General features: G+C 45.0%; 1 protein-coding gene and 1 pseudogene across 2 annotated transcripts; one reads left to right on the plus strand and one right to left on the minus strand.

Annotated features, from left to right (window-relative positions):
- The first annotated feature begins 1881 nt into the window (after nucleotides 1-1881).
- Nucleotides 1882-12726, plus strand: LOC109732881 (uncharacterized; annotated as a pseudogene).
- A 3466-nt stretch (nucleotides 12727-16192) lies between these two features.
- Nucleotides 16193-19667, minus strand: LOC123493552 (uncharacterized). Of its 2 annotated transcripts, none has more exons than XM_073496948.1 (3): nucleotides 19094-19667; nucleotides 16993-18981; nucleotides 16193-16860 (listed from the first exon to the last, which is right to left on the minus strand). In XM_073496948.1, the coding sequence occupies exons 2-3, from the start codon at nucleotides 18375-18377 to the stop codon at nucleotides 16848-16850; spliced, it is 1398 nt and encodes a 465-aa protein (XP_073353049.1). In that variant the 5' UTR covers nucleotides 18378-18981; nucleotides 19094-19667; the 3' UTR covers nucleotides 16193-16847. The 2 variants fall into 2 exon arrangements, with proteins under 2 accessions (XP_073353049.1, XP_045083188.1); XM_045227253.2 differs by having other exon boundaries at nucleotides 16993-18786; nucleotides 19334-19651.
- Between the last annotated feature and the right edge of the window lie 817 nt (nucleotides 19668-20484).

Consider the following 20484-nt stretch of genomic DNA (forward strand, 5'->3'; position numbering starts at 1 on the left):
TTTAAAGTTCGATGGCGTGTCCAGGGTGTTGCCCCGATCTGATTCGTTCAACGCAATGGCTTCACTTTTGGTGAGCCACCTTGCAGGTCCGGAAAGTTGCATATTACTGATGGATTCGCGTCAAGCTCGGGTGAGAAAGTGATCTATCATTCTTTTCTTTGGTGGCTGGCGTGGTGGTGACGGAGGCAGGTGATGGACGTTGGTGTCAAGCTCAAAGATGTTCTGCTATTTTTTCAGTTTTGCCATGTCGGTTCTTACATAACTTGTACTTTGATCTTTATGATACGAGTGAGACACGTATTAACATGCAAAAAAAAAAGGCTAGAAGTCACGTACGTGTACATAATTTGCAGCATACTATTAATGTAATTGCCTCTCTTTTTTTCTTCCCTCCTCTAACTAATTCATTATCTCATGTAATTGCCTCTCTTTCTCTTTGGTTATTCCGCATGTACAAAACTTATTTGGGGATTAGGTGATACTAGACCCGATCGATGATCCTTGATTCATCTATAGAACATCTAAATAATAATATTACTGTATGTATACGATAATTCCTTGCCCCTCTCTTGGCTTCCCACCTCTCGATGAGAATAATGGTGTGTGCGACTCATGGACTAGAGTGGCTTGGCAGCATGGGTGCTGGTTGTTGAAGGTCCACGAGTCTGCGATTAGACTGTGACGCAATGATCCATGAAACCCAACGACGAGTAAATGGCCATTTTACTGTCGTCATCTTGCTGGATCATGCGTCAACAGCCACTCACTCAGAGTAGATTTCTACTCCAACCCCCATGACACTACCATGACAAAGTTGACCGTTTTCCTGTCCATTTCTCCCGCACTTTTCTTCTGTCGATTTATCTTGCCAAATATCCCCTCCCCTTTTATCCCACCCTTTCCCCGTTGATTTCTCCTGCCAAAATCTACTGATATGTTTTTCCCTTCCTATCTGAGGATATAGTTTTGGTCAACTTTTAAGTGCTTTTAGTTGGAAAAATCAACATGTGATAATAATGTTATGTCATGTTAATTATGAAAAGATAAATAAGTACTTAAAAACTTTTAAAACATTTATTCAAGTGGTTGGTTATATAATACATCGTAGACACGGAAATTAGTTTAAGCTATGAATCCTTGGCCATAATTTTAGTTATGAAAATCAACGGTGATACACGTGCTCTTCCCTCCGTATCCTCATCCTCAAAGAGACATACCTTGTATGCATGCATGATACTACTTTTGTCCGGGTTTACATGTCTAGTCGATCAAAACTCAGGTAGCAAGACAGGAATTAAGTGGCGCGATTAACTGTCCGTAATTACACTCCTGTGTGGCGCGTGCATGCAGCGGTACTTTCGCGAAACTAGTAGTACTCTCTCTCTCTCTCTCGTGGATAACTTGACCCAATGAGCGAGCTCCATTGGCCTCATGTTTATTTAGGAAAAGGCTGGAATTAAGGGAGGTATTAATTGCACGCTGGAGAATCCGTTAGGATAATCCGTTTTTTCTAGCCGTATAATCCGACCTTTTAAATTCTGAATCCAATTTATGGGTGAAGTTTTAAGTAGTAACTAGCAATGTATGAATGATAATCTTTACTTTCCAAATATTTCACTCCCGCTCAAGTCCAAAATTGAAGCGGTCCAAATTTCCAATCCCAAAATCTTGCTCGTGCGGGAGCTAACCGCCAGAGAAGAGCCTGAAAATTTTCAATCTTCCTCCCGCCCAAGTTTCCCGCCATCCGTATCTAAAAATTTCCCATCTCCAAAATCTTTCCCCCGCCGGAGCTAGCCACGAGTGAATGAAGAGCCCAAAAATTCGCCATTCCGAAAATTTACTCCCGCCGGAGTTGGCCGCCAAGCCACGGGAGCACAAAACTTTCAAATCATCAAACGAAGAAGAAAGAAAAGCCGCAAGCCCAAGAGTCCATGACCCACCTAACCCCGCAAGCCCAAGCTCTCTCTTTCTTCCATTCCCCTCTCGGTTCCCCCGTCTCCTCCCTGCCCACGCCGCCGCCGCCGCTTCCACCCACCCTCCCCTCACCGGCGGCCCTGCCCTCTCCCTCTCCCCTACCTCCGCCGCCACCACGGCCGCACCGGTGCTTCCGGAGCCGGGCGCGTCCGTGTGAAGCGCGGACATCCCACGAAACCCTAGAAGCCCCCCACTTCGCCGCCGTGCAGCAACGGGAGGAACACCGGCGGCGCCACGGGCACCGCCGACTTCTTCCATGGCGAGGTGCTGCACCTCGGCTACGGCGGCGGGATCCTCCAGGCACGGGCCGGGCGTTCGAGACCTCGTCGGAGGCCGAGGTGGTGGGCAGCTTCGTCGCCATGGACATCTGTGAGGATCCGCTCCGCGGCATCTACCTCTACGGCTTCCAGAAGCCCTCCGCCGTCCAGCTGCGCGCCGTCATCCCCATCATCAGTGGCCGCGTCGTCAACACCCAGGCCAAGTCGGGGACCGGCAAGACCTCCATCACCCCCCTCCCCGTCTGCCAGGTCGTCGTGAGCAACGTCCACGGGTAAGCCCAGCCCATCCACCCCACTCTGCTACCGTCGCTGGATTGTCAAATCTTTTGGTCAGGCCAAAGACTTGGATTTTAGGGTCCATTTACCTATTCGTCTTGGATTATCAAACAGTTTGGTGGGGCGATTGTTCGTCTCATTCGCGTAGATTCGTTCGTGTGCGGGGCCTTCCGTGCTCTGGATTTTGTGGTGCTATGCGTGACTGATTTCGGCACAGATTTGTGGAATACTCTGAAAATATTCAGAGTCCATCCATCTGCTCTTGACGATATGCACTGGAAGTCTTTTTTACTTTGTGTTTTACCCCCATTTAACCTTGTAATTATTCAGCTTTCTATGATGCATATGCACTTGATTCAAAATAGATCTGTGGAACCTGTTAAAACAGTCAAGTTCTAGTTTCTAGTGCACTGGATCCATATGCTTATGCCTCTGCAAGTGTGTTGCACATTTTACAGTGTGCTGGCCTTGATGCCTTGTCAGTTCCAGTTTCTGTGCCGTTAACTGTGCGGTTCACCATTGTTTAGTTTTAGTACTCCCTCTGTAAAGTAATATAAGACCATTTAGATCACTAAAGTAGTGATCTGAATGATCTAATATTACTACTTTACAGAGGGAGCACATCTGTAATGCACTAGCTTTGATAATGTACATATACCACTTGCTCCAAAACAGTGAAGCTGAAGTTAATATTGGGTACACTGTCGATTCTGTAGGATGCAGGCAATTGTTATACGGTCACCAACCAGGGAACTTTCCAGTTGCCACACAAACAGAGATGGTGATGCAAGCTGTTGGTAAATACTCCCTCCGTCCGAAAATACGTGTCATCAAAATGGACAAAAAGAGGTGTATCTAGAACTAAAATACATCTAGATACATCCCCTTTTATTCATTTTGATGACAAGTATTTCCGGACGGAGGGAGTACGTACATGAGCGTCTCTGTGCGTGCCTGTGTTGGTGGCAAAAGTATTGTCGGGGATATTAGGAAGCTCGAGTCTAGAGTGCATGTTATTTCAGGCAGAGTATGTGATATGATCAACAGAAGGAGCTTGCGCACAAGAGCCATCAAGCTCCTAGTCCTGGTTAGATTACTGGGAGTCATGCTGCATTTGTTTTTTTAATTTGTTCAAGTTCAACGATTCTAACATGCCTGATTTGGTTTCATAATAGGATGAAGCCGATGAGATGTTGAGCAGAGGTTTCAAGGATCAGATATATGATGTCTAGAGATATCTTCCCTAGAACTTCAGGTTGGTCTTTGAACTGCTCTTTTGCGTAGTTTATCAGTCTGTACTGTCATCATGATGATGCTTTTTACTACAGAATTCAAGATGTAACTTGATCGGTTGTAGGTTTTGCTTAGGTAGAATCGGCTAGTTCTTGGGTTATCGGGTCTTGTGATGGACTGTGTGTGATGCCAATGTTTATGCTTCTTCTGGTAGAATTAATAACCAGTGTCACCGTTTTATATCTACCAGTAATAATATGATTGTTTGATTATTAGTGCTTGGTCCATGCCCATGACACCTGCATCCAACCACAAATATGTCTACTGGGGCAGGTCTGATATTTATACCAAAGATAAACCTCGCTTTCATTCCTGGTACCCAATATGGGGTCTTGATTGTTATATGCCATCAATCATGTAAGCAGATCTTTTTTCCTACAAAAGATTTCATCATTGAGCTACGGTTGGAACTGCTACCTTCATGTTATACACATGTTGGTTATATTTAGTTGTACGTGTGGCTGTGTTGGAGAACTATTCGCTCCTTTGCATTGTTAAACATGTGTTTTTGTTCAAGACTTACCTGCTGCGTGCGTGCTGGCCATCGAGCCGCCGCTGTCTGTGATGTTGATCATCGGATTATGGTAATTGCTCTAGGCTTTCTAAATTTCTCTGGTCATGCTTGTCTTAGGTTTGCTCATCCGTGTACAGGCTGAAATGCGGCAAAGCTTGGCTGCCTTGACATGTCCAAGCTAAAAAACGACGAACTCAAACTTAATGGTGCTCGAGGTGGACGCCGCCACCCAAGACCAAGCTGGCCTCCTCCACAATCACGCGCCTGAAGATAATGGGGCTTCCTACACCGTGTTCGCATCGCCTCCACCGGCATCGGGCTGCTTGCTGTATAGGTGAGATCCATTTCCCCTCACCGTTGATGCTAACCATGTTCCTGTGTTTGATTCAAGCCATGCTATAAGACATACATGTAGTCAGCATGTACTATGATTCAAGCCATGTGTTATGTGATCATGATAGCAGATTTTTTCCTTACCAAAAACAAAATTGAGCTTTGAAGAACTGTTGGAGGCTTCTCAGGTTTCTACCTTCATGTTAAACATCTGTTGGTTATAGATAGATTTATTTATGTGTTCATGTGTTGGTCTATTGGAGAATTATGTGCTGCTCTGCATTGTTAAACATGTGTTTTTGTTCAATACTCCCTCCGTCCGGAAATAACTTGTCATCAAAATGGACGAAAATGGATGTATCTAGAACTAAAATACATCTAGATACATCCATTTCAATGACAAGTATTTCCGTACGGAGGGAGTACATGCTTGCTGTGTGCTGGCCATTGAGCCGCTGCTAGCTGTGATGTTGATCATCGGAGCATGGTGCCATGCTTAATTACTCCAGGCATGTTGAAGTATGCGTGTTAGGTTTCTAAGTTTGTGTATTTCTATTCTCCGTGGATCCAAATTCGTGTGTTTGATTCAGACCATGTTATAAGTCAGAGTGTCAGAGTGCATGTATCATATACAATGCATGTTGGATCTATGTGATATATGCAATCAATCATGTAAGCAGTTCTCTTTCCTTGCTACCGAAAATTTGAGCATTGGAGAGCTGCTATAGGCTTCAAAGGCTGCTACCTTCATGTTTAACATGTGTTTATAAGTAGATTTATGTGCGCCTGTGTTGGTATATGGGACAACTGCTTGCTCCTTTGCTTTGCTGAACTTAACATGTGTTCTTGTTCAAGGCTTGCGTGCTGTGTGCCGGCCATCGAGCCAGTGGCTATCTATGATGCTCATCACCACATTATGGTAATTACTCTAGGCATGTTTAAGTATGTGTATCAGGCTATCTAAATGTCCCTGAAACAACTTGTTCTAGGTTTGTTTATTCATGTACATGCTGATATGTGGCAAGGCTTGTCTGCCTTGATGTGTCCAGGTGCAGAAAGGATTAAGCCAACTCTGTTTTTCAGGGCATGGTGTCATTTTTTTGCTGTTTAATTTTCTTCCAAGCGGATCGGTTGTTTGGTTTTCATTCTAGGAATGAGTGAGATTTCTAGACGCATTCCATATTTCAAATTAGTTTTGCGAATAAAAATGCGTACTTGCAGTTTCAATTTGTGTCGATGTTAGCAATTTAGATACCATCATTCTATAACCAGTTTTGCATCGAGGTACCTCTATGGGTAGATGCATTTCTTCCAGCTTATAGCTAGCACAGTTGCTAAGCCGCGACTACATGAAGTCATGAAGAGCTACCATTCTGTTTGGTAGCTAGTAAGCTCATTAATTGTACGAAATAATCTCTACCGTTGCAAATATATGAAGATGCCCAGATACGGTACCAGTTCTAAAGGTGCAAATATCTGATGATTCCGCATGATTCTTCTGATATATGTCTCAAAATTGAGCTTTTTAAAACTGAGGTTCAGCCTGTCACAAATCAGTTAACTGTTTCTCTGCTTCAGTCGAAGTTTGTTATCATAAATTGGGAAAAGAAATTGGTCTAATGACGCTCTCTTGCTTGCTTATCAGGTACCAACACCTGGGACGGGTTCGAGATACGGGTGCATAAGAGGGTGATCAACCTCGTCAGCTCCCTGTCAGGCAGATTGCCATTGAGAGGTTGAGGTGACCATCAGCTACTAGCAGTCGTCGTGAAGGGAGCCAAGGACATGCATCTGGTGGTTAAGGGCCCCGTGAGGATGACCACCAAGGTGCTCAGCACCACCACCAGGAAGTCCCCATGTGGCGCAAGGTGACCTCTCGCGTAATGTGCTGTATAGTGGCAGATTGATATGTCTTGCTAATGTTTGCGAGACATGAATTCAGATGCGGTGCTAATGTTTATGCCCAGTAATATTTATGGTCTTGAACTGCAAATACATGTTTAATTGTCTGATGACTTCAGAAACAAGCTTGTGTAGTTTTGCAAATAATCAAATTGGACGCTCATCTTTTCAGCCCAATGCCTTTTTAGTATTGCGAAATGTTCTCTCTAAAACTAGATGTTTGTATTGCATACAAGTATTCATGAAAGCCTTTCTATATATTTAGTAAAAATCCTCATACCTGTTTAGTATTTCAGTTGAATAAATTTATATTTATAAAAAATGAGAGGCTTGCTGAGGCATGCCCTTTATTCCCTAGTTTGTTTCAACTTAGTCATTTTTTATTTGTTGTATCTAAGAACCCTTTCCCTCTATTATAACCAGGACATGTCCAGACTATGCTGATGGCAAGGACTGGCAAGTCTGATGCCATGTAAAGGAGAATAAATACAAAAGCTTTTGGAAGGGCGAAAGCGGTTTGAATTTGACAACAGGGATTCCCCCATGTGTTGGCGGTGGTGGCCGCCTCTTCTGACTCCAGCATAGGTAACCACTTGGTTCCTTCTCCTGCCCTTTCACATGCCCTGTGTAAGCCGGCCATCGTGCCGTGGCCATACTGTGCCGGCCATTGCGCCGATGATCTAGTACTTGTGGTGGTGGTCATCTGGCCACCAACCCCTTGACTGAGTTTTCCAAGATCATCTCATAGCTGACGTGTCTACACTGTATGTGGCTTATCTTGTTCAACAATAGAGATTAGGTCTATGCAAAATAATCTATGTAATAGTGCTTCTTCTGGTCATACTACTTTCTCCTAAAATGGCTTCTTCTTAGGCCTATTTGTTACATCTGTTGTTATGAACAAAACAAATAGACTTTGTGTTCTTGGTGATTGATTGGTCAGTTCTAATCTTATAAGTCTAGATGTTACCTTTGCATTTGACTTCTTGTGCTATGTTTGTTGCTACGGTGCTACAGAATTGCATCTACCTAATGTTCCTGCTAGTCATGGTAGTTGCAGCAAAATGAGCCCTAGCAAGAATGGAATCCTATATTGTTCTAGATGTACATTTCTTGTCAGCTTGTGGTGTGTATTCCTGACATATGCCTACGTTAGTTATTACTCCCTCTGATCCATAATAACTATCGCAGCTTTGAACTAAAGTTGAACTAACCTTAGTTCAAAACTGCGACACTCATTTTGGATCGGATGGAGTACTTTATAGTCACAACCATTTTATCATTATTTAGCGTAATGATCATGGCCTTTTTTCAATTTCTATGGGGGCATATTTATTTTCCATTGTTGTATACTTGTGTTTTAAATTAAAACATAATAACGTCCTCACTATGTATTATGTTGACCATACTTGCAATATTATATAGTGTTCTTCTCAAACTAGAGGACACTTGTGAGCTCTCAAGTACTCCCTCTGTCCCATAATATAAGAGCGTTTTTTACACTAGTGTAGTGTCAAAAATGCTAATATATTATGGCACGGAGGGTGTAGTTATTATCACTCTGAGCACCATTGCATAATCTACCTAGTAGGTCTACACATTCTAATAGGAAAAAGTTCATTAACTGATTGAGATGAACACAACAACAAGAAACTCAACAAGAGTTGTGTCGAATTTCACATGATTAAAAATGCATCTATGGACTTGATTGCCTGTGCACAGTGCATGAACTGCAAGTTGAGTAACCACTGACTTTATAATGCTGATTGTACCTCACAGGACTGCATTTGTTTTGCAGGAAACCTCCGCAAAGAACAAACTGAACCTGTCCAAGGTGAGTTTCCATCAGAAAAAAGGGTTGATGTGCTTCGTGGTGCATTGCTGTACTGTGGTAACTAATCATAATCTTCAATGCTTAGCAAGTTTCTTTTGCTGTACCCGCCATCTCTGTTTGTGAATTCATGGATCACCATGAACCAAGTTCCAAGCTGTAAGCGTACTGAAATTATAGGATATTCATGCTATGGGCTGAATGCTACACTCATTTCATGAACTAAGTTGCGAAATTGATGATATTACACACCAAGCTGCTATTCATGGAATTTTTAATCTGCGTGTCACTTTTGAACGGTTGTAAACATCATGGAAGATAATTTTGTTTTCTGGACTAATTTATTTGCAAACCATGCACATGAATACTAATCTCAGCTCGAATGATAATGTCCTAAAGTGTGTAGTTGTGCATTCATGTAATTAATGTATTTCGTTAATCATTAACAGAAGAAGTGTGTAGAGGGAGAATCTACCGCAATTAACTACTTGAGGGAATGCCATCGTGCCATGGTTTGGTCGCACCTTAACAGCGGTGGTGGAGGCTAGCTCTTCTAATACTCCGGCACAGGTTAGCCACTTTGTACCTTCTCCTGCTCTCTCACATGCTGTGAGGTGCCCAGCCATCGTTTTGTGGCTGTGTTGTGCCGGCCATCGCGCCAATGATCTAGTGCTTGTGGTGGTATTTGCAAACCAGCCACTCTTTTGATTTTATTTGTTCATCATGTTTTTTTACTAGTGGATCTTTGATTGGATTGTTGCTGTTATATGGAGTTTTAGGTGGTTTTGGAATTGGGTATTGTGGTTTGGTTGTGCGGATGGACGTGCATGTAGTACTAGTAGTAGTAGGCACTAGAAGTAATGCGTCTGTGTTAGATTTTTGAGATTACATGAGCCTTTTATTAATAGGAAGAGTGTTGGATTCTTGCAATCATGTGAACTGTTCCATGAACCCTTATGCCTTCATTTTGTGGTCCAGTTGGACTACCATTTTGCTATGGCTCTTGTGAACTCATAGGTTATCTTGATCATTTTTGTTCTTTATCACGGGAATGTGTAATTTGATGATTAAATCTTAGCCAAGTTCGCAATGAGTACAAAGTTCATCTTATGGCTAAGAGTTGCTTGCTTGCATTTTGTCTCTTTTGTTGGCTGGTTACTTAATTATGGCTAAAAGTTCATCTTAGCACGGCTGCTAAGCCGCGACAACATGAAGAGGTACCATTCTGTTTGGCAGCTAGCAAGCTCATTAATTGTACGAAATAATCTCTTTTGTTGCAAATATATGAAGATGCCCAGATAATGTACTATTTCTGAAGGTGCAAATATCTGCTGATGCCGTATGATTCTTCTGATATTTTTCTCAAAAATTGAGCCTTTTTAAAATTGAGGTTCAGCCTGTCACAAATAAGTTCACTATTTATGTGCTTCCACCGAAGTTTGTTATTATAAATTGGAAAATAACTTGGTCTAACAACGATCTCTTGCTCGCTAATCAGGAGGTACCAACACATGGGATGGGTTCGAGATATGGGTGCACAAGAGGGTGATCGACCTCGTCAGTTCCCCGTCAGGCAGATCACCCTCGAGAGGTTGAGGTGACCCATCGGCAACTAGTAGTCGTCATGAACGGAGCCAAGGACATGCAGCTGTTGGTCAAGGGCCCCGTGAGGATGACCACGAAGGTGCTCAACACCACCACCAGGAAGTCTTGCTGTGCTGCAAGGTGACCTTTCTAGCCTAATATGTTGTATGGTGGCAGATTGATAGGTGAATGAATGTTAAATGGTTGTGAGACATATGAATTCAGATGCCGTGCTAATGTTTACGCCCAGCAATGTTTTTGGTCTTGAACTGCAAATACATGTTTAATTGTTCGACAACTTCAGAAACAAGCTTGTGTAGTTTTGCAAATAATCAAATTGGACGCGTATCTCTCTAGAAGTAGACATGTCCAGAATATGCTGATGGTAAGGACTGGTAAGTTTGATGCCATGTTAGGGTATCGGAATGAAACTTAGAACAGGGACTCTTGTTGCCATGTGTTGGCGGTCTCTTCTAACTCCAGCACAGGTAATCACTCGTTTTGTTCTCCTGCCCTGCCCTCTCATGTGGCCGTGCTGTGCCGGCTATTGCGCCGATGATCTAGTACTCGTGGTGTTGGTCATATGGCCTCCAACCCTTTGACTGAGTTCTCCAGGACCATCTCCTGGCTGACGTGTCTACAACTTTATGTGACTTATCTTGTTCAACAATAGAGATTTAGGTCTCTAGAAAATAATCTACTAGTGCTGCTTGTGGCCATACTACTTTCTCCTAAAATGGCTTCTTATTAGGCATATTTGTTACATCTGTTGTTATAAACAGAACATATAGACTTATGTGTTCTTGGTGATTGATTGTTCAGTTCTAATCTTATAAGTCCAGATGTTACCTTTGCATTTAACTTCTTGTGCTATGTGTGGTGCTATGGTGCTACAAAATTACCTCTACCTAATGTTCCTGCTAGTCATGGTAGTTACAGCAAAATGAATGAACTTGATTGCCTGTGCACTGTGCAGACACTGCAAGTTGAGTAACCACTGTGACTTTATAATGCTGATTGTACCTCACAGGACTGCATTTGTTTTGCAGGAAACCTCCGCAAAGAACAAACTGAACCTGTCCAAGGTGAAGTTCCATCAGATAACAAGGTCGAGGAGCTTCGTGGTGCAGTGCTGTACTGTGGTAACTAATCATAATCCTCAACGCTTGGCAAGTTTCTTTTGCTTTACCTGCCGTCTCTTTTCGTGAACACATGTGTATTTATTCATGGATCACCATGAACCAAGTTACAAGCTGCAAGCGTCCTGAAATTGTAGAATATCCATGCTATGGGCTGAATGCTATGATCATTTCATGAACTAAGTTGCGAAATTGATGATGTCACCCTGAGCTTCTATTCATGGATTGTGTAATCTGCGTATCACTTTTCAATGGTTGTAAACTTCATGGAAGATAATTTTGTTTTCTGGACTGATTTATTTGCAAACCATGCACATCTATACTAATATGAGCTTGAATGGTGATGTCCTAAAGTGTGTAGTCATGCATTCATGTAATTAATGTATCTCGTTAATCATCAACAGAAGGAGAAGTGTGAAGAGGGAGAATCTGCTGCAGTTAACTACTTCAAGGAATGCCATCGTGCCATGGTTTGGCTGCACCTTAACAGCGGCGGTGGTGGCCACCTCTTCTACGACTCCGGCACAGGTTAGCCGCTTTGTTCCTTCTCTTGCTCTCTCAGATGATTTGAGGTGCCCAGCCACCGCGTTGTGCCCTTGTTGTGCCGGCCATCGCGACGATGATCTAGCGCTTTTTGTGGTCTTTGCAAACCAGCCACTTGTTTGACTTTATTTGTTCATCATGTTTTTTACCAGTGGATTTTGATTGGATTGTCACTGTTATATGGAGTTTTAGTGGTTTTGGAATTGGGGATTGTGGTTTGGTTGTGTGGATGGAAGTGCATGTAGTACTAGTAGTAGTTACTGGCAGTAATGTGTCCGTGTTAGGTTTTTGAGATTACATGAGCATTTTATTAATATGAAGTGTTGGATTCTTGCAACCATGTGAATCGTTCCCTGAACCCTTATTCCTTCATTTCGTGGTCTTGTTGGACTACAATTTTGCTATGGCTCTTGTGAACCCATAGGTTACCGTGATCATTTTTGTTGTTTATCACGGGAATGTGTAATTGGATGATTAAATCTTAGCTAAATTTGCGGTGAGTACAAAAATCATCTTATGGCCAAGAGTTGCTTGCATTTTGTCTCTTGTTGGCTGGTTGCTCAATTATGCCCATTTTGTCTTTGTTTTAGGCCGTGTTGCATTCATTGGAGAGAAACCTGACTTGGCAGTTTCTTTGCATATTACAGGGTAAAAAAACCTGGAAGTCGAAGAGGGGGGCAGGTTGACATGCGGCACGTGTGGTGGTTGTCAATCTTGATCCTGCAGTCCTGAGGGATGATGTGATGTTGGCATTCAAGGAAAATATAGGTATGGAAGTCACAGGTTTTGTAATTGCCTATGTGGTACACTTGTACGTAACAGGACTAGTGGAGTTTGATCTTCTGTAGGGCGGAGTGATTGGATGTCTGGCTAGAGATCCGTTTGATAGCGTGGTTTGTTTTCCTTTATATTTGGAGCATCTGGGTTCCTCTTAGCTCATGGTTTTGATTTTAACCGAACTGCAAGTTCCAGTTCTAAGATTGTGCCAACTTGTTGAATTGAACTCAAGAACTTGTGTGGAAGTTGATGATTCGCAGGCGGTGCAATCCTTCCAGTAAATGTGCGTTTTTTCTATCTTTTTTGTTTTGAGTTTGTCATGGCGTGCGATATTTTCTCCAAGCCCAGTTCAGTGTTCATCAACCAACGTGCGAGGACCGCGGAAATTGAAATGTGTTTGGTCGAGCACCTTCTGTATCGTGCGTATATTGCTACCGTCTGAATGTAAAACTGAAAAATGTGTTTGGCCTGTGGGGTGTTGTAGTGCCCCTCGAGACGTCTTTTTTCATCTCGCCTTTGTTTTCTAATAATGCATGCCCTGTATCTTCGAGTGGCCGAGTTCTTACTTTCCATAAAGCGTGGCAGCAATGCATATTCTTGAAAAATTCTAAAAGCCAATTAAAACCTTCCCTCTTTGAACAAATTTTTCACAGATGCATGAAACATCTAAAGCCAACTTAAATGAGCCTGATATAGGTGCATCATAGAGCCACCTCGGTTAATCTAATCAAGAGACACATCATATTTCTATTTAGAGGAAAACAGGCTATACATGTATTCCATCTCATTATCGAGACCCCACGACATACATATGGGTAAAAAGCGGAACCTTTCTGGTCCTAAAAAGGTGACGGCGCCTTTCTACACACATAATGAGATTTGTAAATGGACTAGTATACTAGTCCAATAGCAAGTATTTTATAAGGCAATGACCGGTCACTCCAACGACCCAGCATACGCCCAAACAGTATCCACCATGCAGCAACATCTCGCCCATGCATGCGCCCGAACAAGAGCTGAGCAAGGCATCAGAGGCATTGCTTGGAAGAGACTTTAGTCCCATACCGCTGAGGGAGGGACATGATGACCAACATATAATGATGCCTCAACAAGGAAAGAATGTCAAAGACGCGGCCATCGTCCGCCATGACCAAAGTCGGTGCGGTTTTCACTGACAGTCGCGCCATCCCGACCTCGCAACTGAATCCGTGCGTATCCGCACCATGAATAGGAATGCAGCCGCCGAAACACCGGCAAATGGACTCTGGCCGCCCCTTACCGGCACCTCCACGCGCAGGCAGACCAAGAGCCAGGCCGCGGCGGGTCTGAACGGGGATGAGATTCATGACCGCCACCACCAACCATCACCAGAGAGCTCACCGTAGAACAGGTTCCCACTTTCCCACCGGCTTTGGAGGCAGCTGCCGCCGCTTGACCAGGGAATCCCACCCTGGAGGACGGCCGCCACCGCGGCCGAGGTTTCAACAAGTGACTACATACGGAGCAAAATGAGTGAATCTATACTTTAAAATATGTCTATATAATTTCGTATGTGGTAGTCCATTTAAAATCTCTAAAAAGACAAATATTTAGAAACGGGGGAGTAAAAGCCAATTAAAACCTTCCCTCTTTGAACAATTTTTTCACAGATGCATGAAACATCTAAAAGCCAATTCAAATGAGTCTAATATAGGTGCATCATAGAGCCATCCATCCATCTACTCGGCTCATCTAATCAACAGACGCATCATATTTCTATTTAGAGGAAAACAGGCTATACGTCTATTCCATCTCATCATAAAGACGCCACGACATACTTCCTCGGTTTCTAAATATAAGACCTTTTAGAGATTGTAATACGGACTACATATGGATATATGAACACATTTTAGACTGTATTTATTCATTTTGCTTCATATGTAGTCAATATTAAAATGTTTAAAAGTCTTGTATTTTGAAACGGAGGAAGTACGTACAAGTAAAAAGTGGAAACTTTTTAGTCCTAAAAGAATGACGGCACCCCTTCTACACACAGAACGAGATCTATAAATAGACTAGTATACTACTCCAACGGCAAGTATTTTATAAGGCAATAATCGGCCATTCCAACGGCCCAGCATACGTCCAAGTAGTATCCACCATGCAACAACATCTGGCCCATGGATACGCCCGAACAAGTGCCGCGCAAAGCATCGGAGGCATTGCATGGAAGAGACTTTAGTCCCATACTGCTAAGGGAGGGACATGATGACCAGCATATAAGGGAGGTACTTCGTTGCTATCTAAATACTAGAACCACACAAAGGCTAGTGATGCAAGCACACACGCATATGGTGCGTGCGCCCGCGTGTATATTCGCGACTGGACTTAGGACGCTTGGCGCGGCAACGGTCGATGTCACTAACTATATTTTTTCGCATTTCAAAAAATCCTTGTTTTGCCAGGGAATGTTTGAATATCAGAGGAGGCGACGATGCCAGCTGTACTCCAAGCCAGGGAGTGCGGGAAATTGTTATCATTGGAAGCTCCTTTCACATATGAATTTGTTCTCTGTGGTGTCTTGTTTTGTGTTTTTCTTTCTTTTGCTACTTTGTTAGACCTTTGTTGTGACTTTGGCAGTTGTTGTATTTATAAAGTGGTCAAAAGCCTTTTTCGGTAATATTACTGGGGCTGATCACTACATGGGTAAACCTGGAAGTCATAAGTTGAGGGAGGAAAGTTGATACGTGCCACGGGTAGTCTCGCGGTTGTTGAGCTGATATTAGTTTTTTAATTGTTGCGTGGTACACTTGCAATAGGACAAATGAAGCTTGGTTTTCCATAGGGCGGAGCGATCGGATGTCGGGCGAGAAGTCTGTTTGATAGCGTGGCTTGGTCTCTTTTGTATTTCCCGCATCTCCTGAATCTTGGTTGCTCTTAGCTGATGATTTTAATTTCAAGTGTTATCTCTTTGACTGAACCGCAAGGTCTGGTCCCAAGATTGTGCCAAGTTGTTGGATTGAACTCAAGGACTTGTGTTCAAGTTGATAATTTGGAGGCAGCCTATAATCCTTCCAGTAAAGCAATGATAGAGGCTCCAAAAGAAACTTATCTCTACTTTTGTTTTGAGTTTATCATGGCGCGTGAGATTTTCTCCTAGCTCAACCGAGTGTTCATAAATCAACAGCAAGGGCGGCTGAAATTGAAATGTGTTTGAGTTTGAGCATCTCCTGCTCGTGTTTGTATATGCTCCAGCGTGAAAGTAAAATTGAAAAAAATATATGTTTGGTGTGTGGGATGTTGTAGTGCTCTGGAAATGTTTTATCTCGCTTTTGTTTTCTAATATGCACACCCTGTATCTTGAGTGGCCGAGTTCTTGCTTTCTACTGTATAAAGCACGGTGGTAATTGATGCATATTCTAAAAAACGATATAAGCGCGTGCGCTTGCGGGTATTTCAAGATTTATGACTTGTGACAAATTGTGTTGTAGCCAATTATAGTAGCATTGTGATTTTGAATCTTTGTTATTTATTAATATTAACCCAAAAAATCCAGTGTATCGTTGGATCGGAGCAAAGGTTTAGTCTAGAAAAATTAAGAAACTGTCTACTCTACCGCATTAGCACAGTAGGAACAAAACCTTCCCACTTGATCAATTTTTTGACACATGCACGAAACATCTAAAGACCAATTTAAATGTATTATCTGATAGATGGGCCATACAGAGGCAAAATATCAGTTGCATCATAGAGTGATCAACTCGGCTTATCTAATCAATGGATGCCTCATATTTTCCATTTAGACGAGGACATACTGTACATGTTTCCAGGCTGAGATGATCACAGTGTACCATAATGTTTTCAGATACAGTCCGGTGAAAGATGACAATTATGCACCGCATTTGGTGCACGTTTGTTGCATCATTACATGACCTGAAGCAAATACATTTTTTCAAGAAACTGGCAACGTAGATTGTCCGTCGTTTTCATTAAGATTGGAAAAGGAGCCTAATAACAAGAAAGATTATATGAATGTGGCAAGTGCCATCTGCCCAAGAAACTCTAATTACTCCCTAAATCCCGCCTTCTCCCAGAGCTTGACCTCTCCTCAATTGCTAAATTGGTCACATGGTCGATTATTTCTGCTTTGTTACGAAAAACTCGTGAATTACGTTTGAGAAAAATCTTCCTCATCCCCGTGATGCTCACCACTTTTATCGCCTTCCTCTTCCTGGGTGGCAGACGATCATGTAGAGAAGACCACCACTCTCTGATTGTATCAAGGGGCAAAAGAGATGTGAGGCCTCTAGTCTAGGATTAAACAACCAGAACAGGATCTCCCGTGCAAATGGGCAGGTGGTCGACAGATTCCGGGCATTGATTGCAGAGAGTGCAGACAGGAGGATGGTCCAGGCCTCTCCTCGCTATTGAGATGAGCTAAAGCAAATATTAAGATAGTAGACATGTCAGATATATAGGAAATTGTTAGTTTGAAAATTTGTATTTATATATTGTGTTACCAGGTTCACGGAAATACTATATGCAAATATAATAACCAAAGAAATGTACCTTGCAGTTGCATTCAGATATTCGGAGAATTCACAGGCGAGGATCATGTCCGGTTTGAAATTACCGACTCTCTCTGAAGAAACTGGTATGAGCACTTCCACCGCCCTTTTTGCAAGGTCGACACCGATCATCCATGCCTTGTTATCATGAAACTTTACCTTAGTCATCATGTAAACAATGTCGTCATCGTCAATGCCTAGGGTGGGGTAAGTTGAAGACAGATCCCACAGAGTTGATTTCCCGGCCTGGGCATCCCAGAGCTGTGGGAGCAACCTAGCATGGTCAGGGTTGTCGACCGAGATGGCATCCATATCAACTGTGTGCCCCTTGTGCCAATCGTCGTTCCTGGTGGTATGCCTATCACATGTTCGGAGCTTCCAACCAAGACAGACAGCAGCTAGCACGAGTTTGGCACGGTCATCCTCCTCCTTGTGGGAGAGCGGCCGAGGATCAAAGATGATGTCGAAGCTATCAACATTATCCTCCAGAGTCTTTCTAGGAATAATAGACACTTTGAACCGAAGTTCCTGCTCGACAAACTTGATGCGACCATTGCAGCAGGTGATATCCCGGACCAGCCGCGGGGCAGCTCTCCGTTCCTCATTAGAGTATGCAAGCTTGGGTATCGGGATTAAATTTAGAACGGGGTTCTTGTCAAACACGTTGCAGGTGAGAATGCCGCGCCAGAGGTCGACCCAGCCTACGGCACCTCCTCCCAGCGCGATCGCCTTGTCGAGACGAGGGCCGGGCAGGTCCTCTTCCCTGACCCCGGGAGATGTTTGCAACCGCAACGGCGTGATGGTCCACTTGCCCGTCTTGGAAGAGAAGACTTGGAGCTGGTAGTCTGAGCGGAGCTTCGTCATGAAGAGATCGGCCATGAGGAATCCCCCATCGTCGTCGTCGAACGGCAAGACGCACTTGTGTAACGAGTTGGCGGTGCCAGGAGGAGTACGAGGAATCCGCGTGAGCGAGGGCGGCTTGCCGCGGCCGGCCTTGTAGACGAAGTACTCGAGGCGGCCGACAGTGAAGGCGAAGCGGAGGAGCACAAGATCCTTGGCCGAGAAGACGACCAGGGGCTCGCTCGCGAAGTCACCGCGCCGGAACTCGGGGCCGTGGACGCAGAAGTGGGAGATGGCGGGCGGGTCGGCGAGGCAGAAGGTGATCTTGACGGTGCGGCCTGTGCTGGTGAGGGCTTCGGCGGTGGTGGCGTTGTCGCGGACGGCCAAGTAGGCCTTTCTGTCGAGGAGAACCCAGGGGGCGTAGCGGGCGCCGGCGCGAATCACGGCGGGGGGCTGGAAGGAGGAGGCGGGGATTGACCAACCCATGGTCGTCGGCGGCGGATTGGATTTTGGGACTACTCTAACAATCCCGCACGAACTATACATACATATATGACGGAAACATGACCTGCAATCCCACACGAACTCGGATTCGTTTCCTTAACGTGGGCTCATCAGACACAGAGCCCGGATTGGACTGCTTTTCTTTAGGGCAACGATCTGCGCCGGTGCGCCGGCCCAACTGTTGGGCCGGTCCAACCCCAGCCGTCAGATCTGGCCCCCCGAGCCGTCAGATCCATTCGTCCCCAACCTCTTATCTTTAACCTCTGGCACGGGAAAGGGAGAGGCCCGCCTCGCACGCGCTGACGCCCCCGCACGCGCCGACCGCCTCGCCTCCTCACCGCCGGTCACCCTCACCGTCGGTCGCCGCTGGTCGCCGCCCTCACCTATGTCCCAACTTCGGTTCGCTGGACACAGCGCCCCGGCGGTTGCAACTTCTCTGATTCTGCAGAGTCTGGTTGTAGCAAAAAATAAGTTGGTTCCAGCAAAAATCAGATACGGTGGTAGCAAAATTTTTGGCTCGTTCCAGCAAAATCAAAAGAAGTTGTAGCAAAAAATAAGTTGGTTCCAGCAGAAATCAGATACGGTGGTAGCAAAAATTCTGGCTCGTTCCAGCAAAATCAAAAGAAGGTAGTAGCAAAATTCGGGGCTGGTTCCAACAAAAATCAGATACGATGGTAGCAAAAATTCTGGTTGGTTTCAGCAAAATCAAAAGAAGATAGTAGCAAAAAACGGGGCTGGTTCCAACAAAAATCACATACCGTGGTAGCAAACATTCTGGCTGGTTCCAGCAAAATCAAAAGAAGGGAGTAGCAAAAATCAGGGCTGGTTCTAACAAAAAACACATACGGTGGTAGCAAAAAATCTGGCTGGTTCCAGCAAAATCAAAAGAAGTTAGTAGCAAAAATCAGGGCTGGTTCCAACAAAAAACACATACGGTGGTAGCAAAAAATTTGGCTCGTTCCAGCAAAAGCAAAACATGGTTGTAGCAAAAATCCTACTGTGGTGGCCATGGAGAGCAGCGAACCCAGCTGTGGGCGGCCATGGGACGAGCGCTAGTTGCAGCACTGTCGTGACTGCAGCCCGCTCAGCTCCGGTCACCGCTCGCAGCAGCGGGCGCCCTTGGCGACGAGCGCTGGCTGCAGCCTGCTCAGCTCCGGCACCGCTCGCAACAGCGAGTGGCTCTGTTACTAGCACGCAACGGCCACTCCTCACCTCAGCAGAAAACTCTGGGCACCGCTCGCCGGAGCAGCAGATCGTCGGGATTGGAAAAAAATGAAGGATGTGGGCTTGTTTACGAGAGAGATGAGGGGGAATGGATGAGGATTGCGCTGGGAAGAAACAAAAGTAGTGGACGGAAAGAGATAAGGCACTAGCTGGGGTCCCACAAGGTCACGTGTCGCCTGGAAATAGAAAGGCCAGCGATCTGGTAACACGTGGCGCAAAGCAGCGTCCTTGGATCAAAAGAGATCCAACGCACGGAGCGCGACCGGCGCAACGGTTCGGCCGGCGCCCCGGCCACAGACACTTCCCTTTTGTAGCAGAGTAAGTAGAATCTCTCCCGGATTCGAGTGGTCGCCGCAGCCGGCGCGAGGTGGGCGCCGCCACTGATGGCACCCTCCCAGTGCAGCCGTTGTCGACGTTCGAAGTTCGATTACACCAGCCGTTCGATTATCACGCATGTGGCCGTCGGATTGGTAAGCGCATCGTCGTCGACGCCTCGCACAGTGACCACGCGCGCACCGCTTCGTCATCCCCGCCACGCTGCAGCAGCCGGGCAAATAGCTCCCATGCGACCTCGTTGAGTTGAATTGTCTCTCATGCGACATCGTTGGTTCAAATGGCTCTCATGCGACATTTGCGTTGGAAAAAATAGCTGCCGTGCGACACTGCTGCCTAATCCAAAGACACATGTTTAAAACTCGAATCAGGTGAGCGGGACCCAGCGTGGGACCCACTAACTTATCCAGCTCAACATTGGTACAAGAGGACACCGAGCCGTGCAGCACCCGAGCCCTACCGCGGCCTTCCCATCCTCCCCCCTCCCCGACCGTTGTTGTTCTTCTTCTCCGGCGACGACGCGCAGCAACGCCGTTCCGGGCCGCGACCTAGCAATGTCGAGCTCCGCTTCAGCCTCCCGCCGCTCATGGCC

The sequence above is a fragment of the Aegilops tauschii genome, chromosome 4 (genome assembly GCF_002575655.3).
Source record: "Aegilops tauschii subsp. strangulata cultivar AL8/78 chromosome 4, Aet v6.0, whole genome shotgun sequence".
Classification (NCBI taxonomy): domain Eukaryota; kingdom Viridiplantae; phylum Streptophyta; class Magnoliopsida; order Poales; family Poaceae; genus Aegilops; species Aegilops tauschii.

Excerpts from the sequence above, each read along its gene's own strand:
- LOC123493552 (XM_073496948.1), bottom strand. The coding sequence starts at position 18,377 with ATGTATAGTTCGTGCGGGATTGTTAGAGTAGTCCCAAAATCCAATCCG.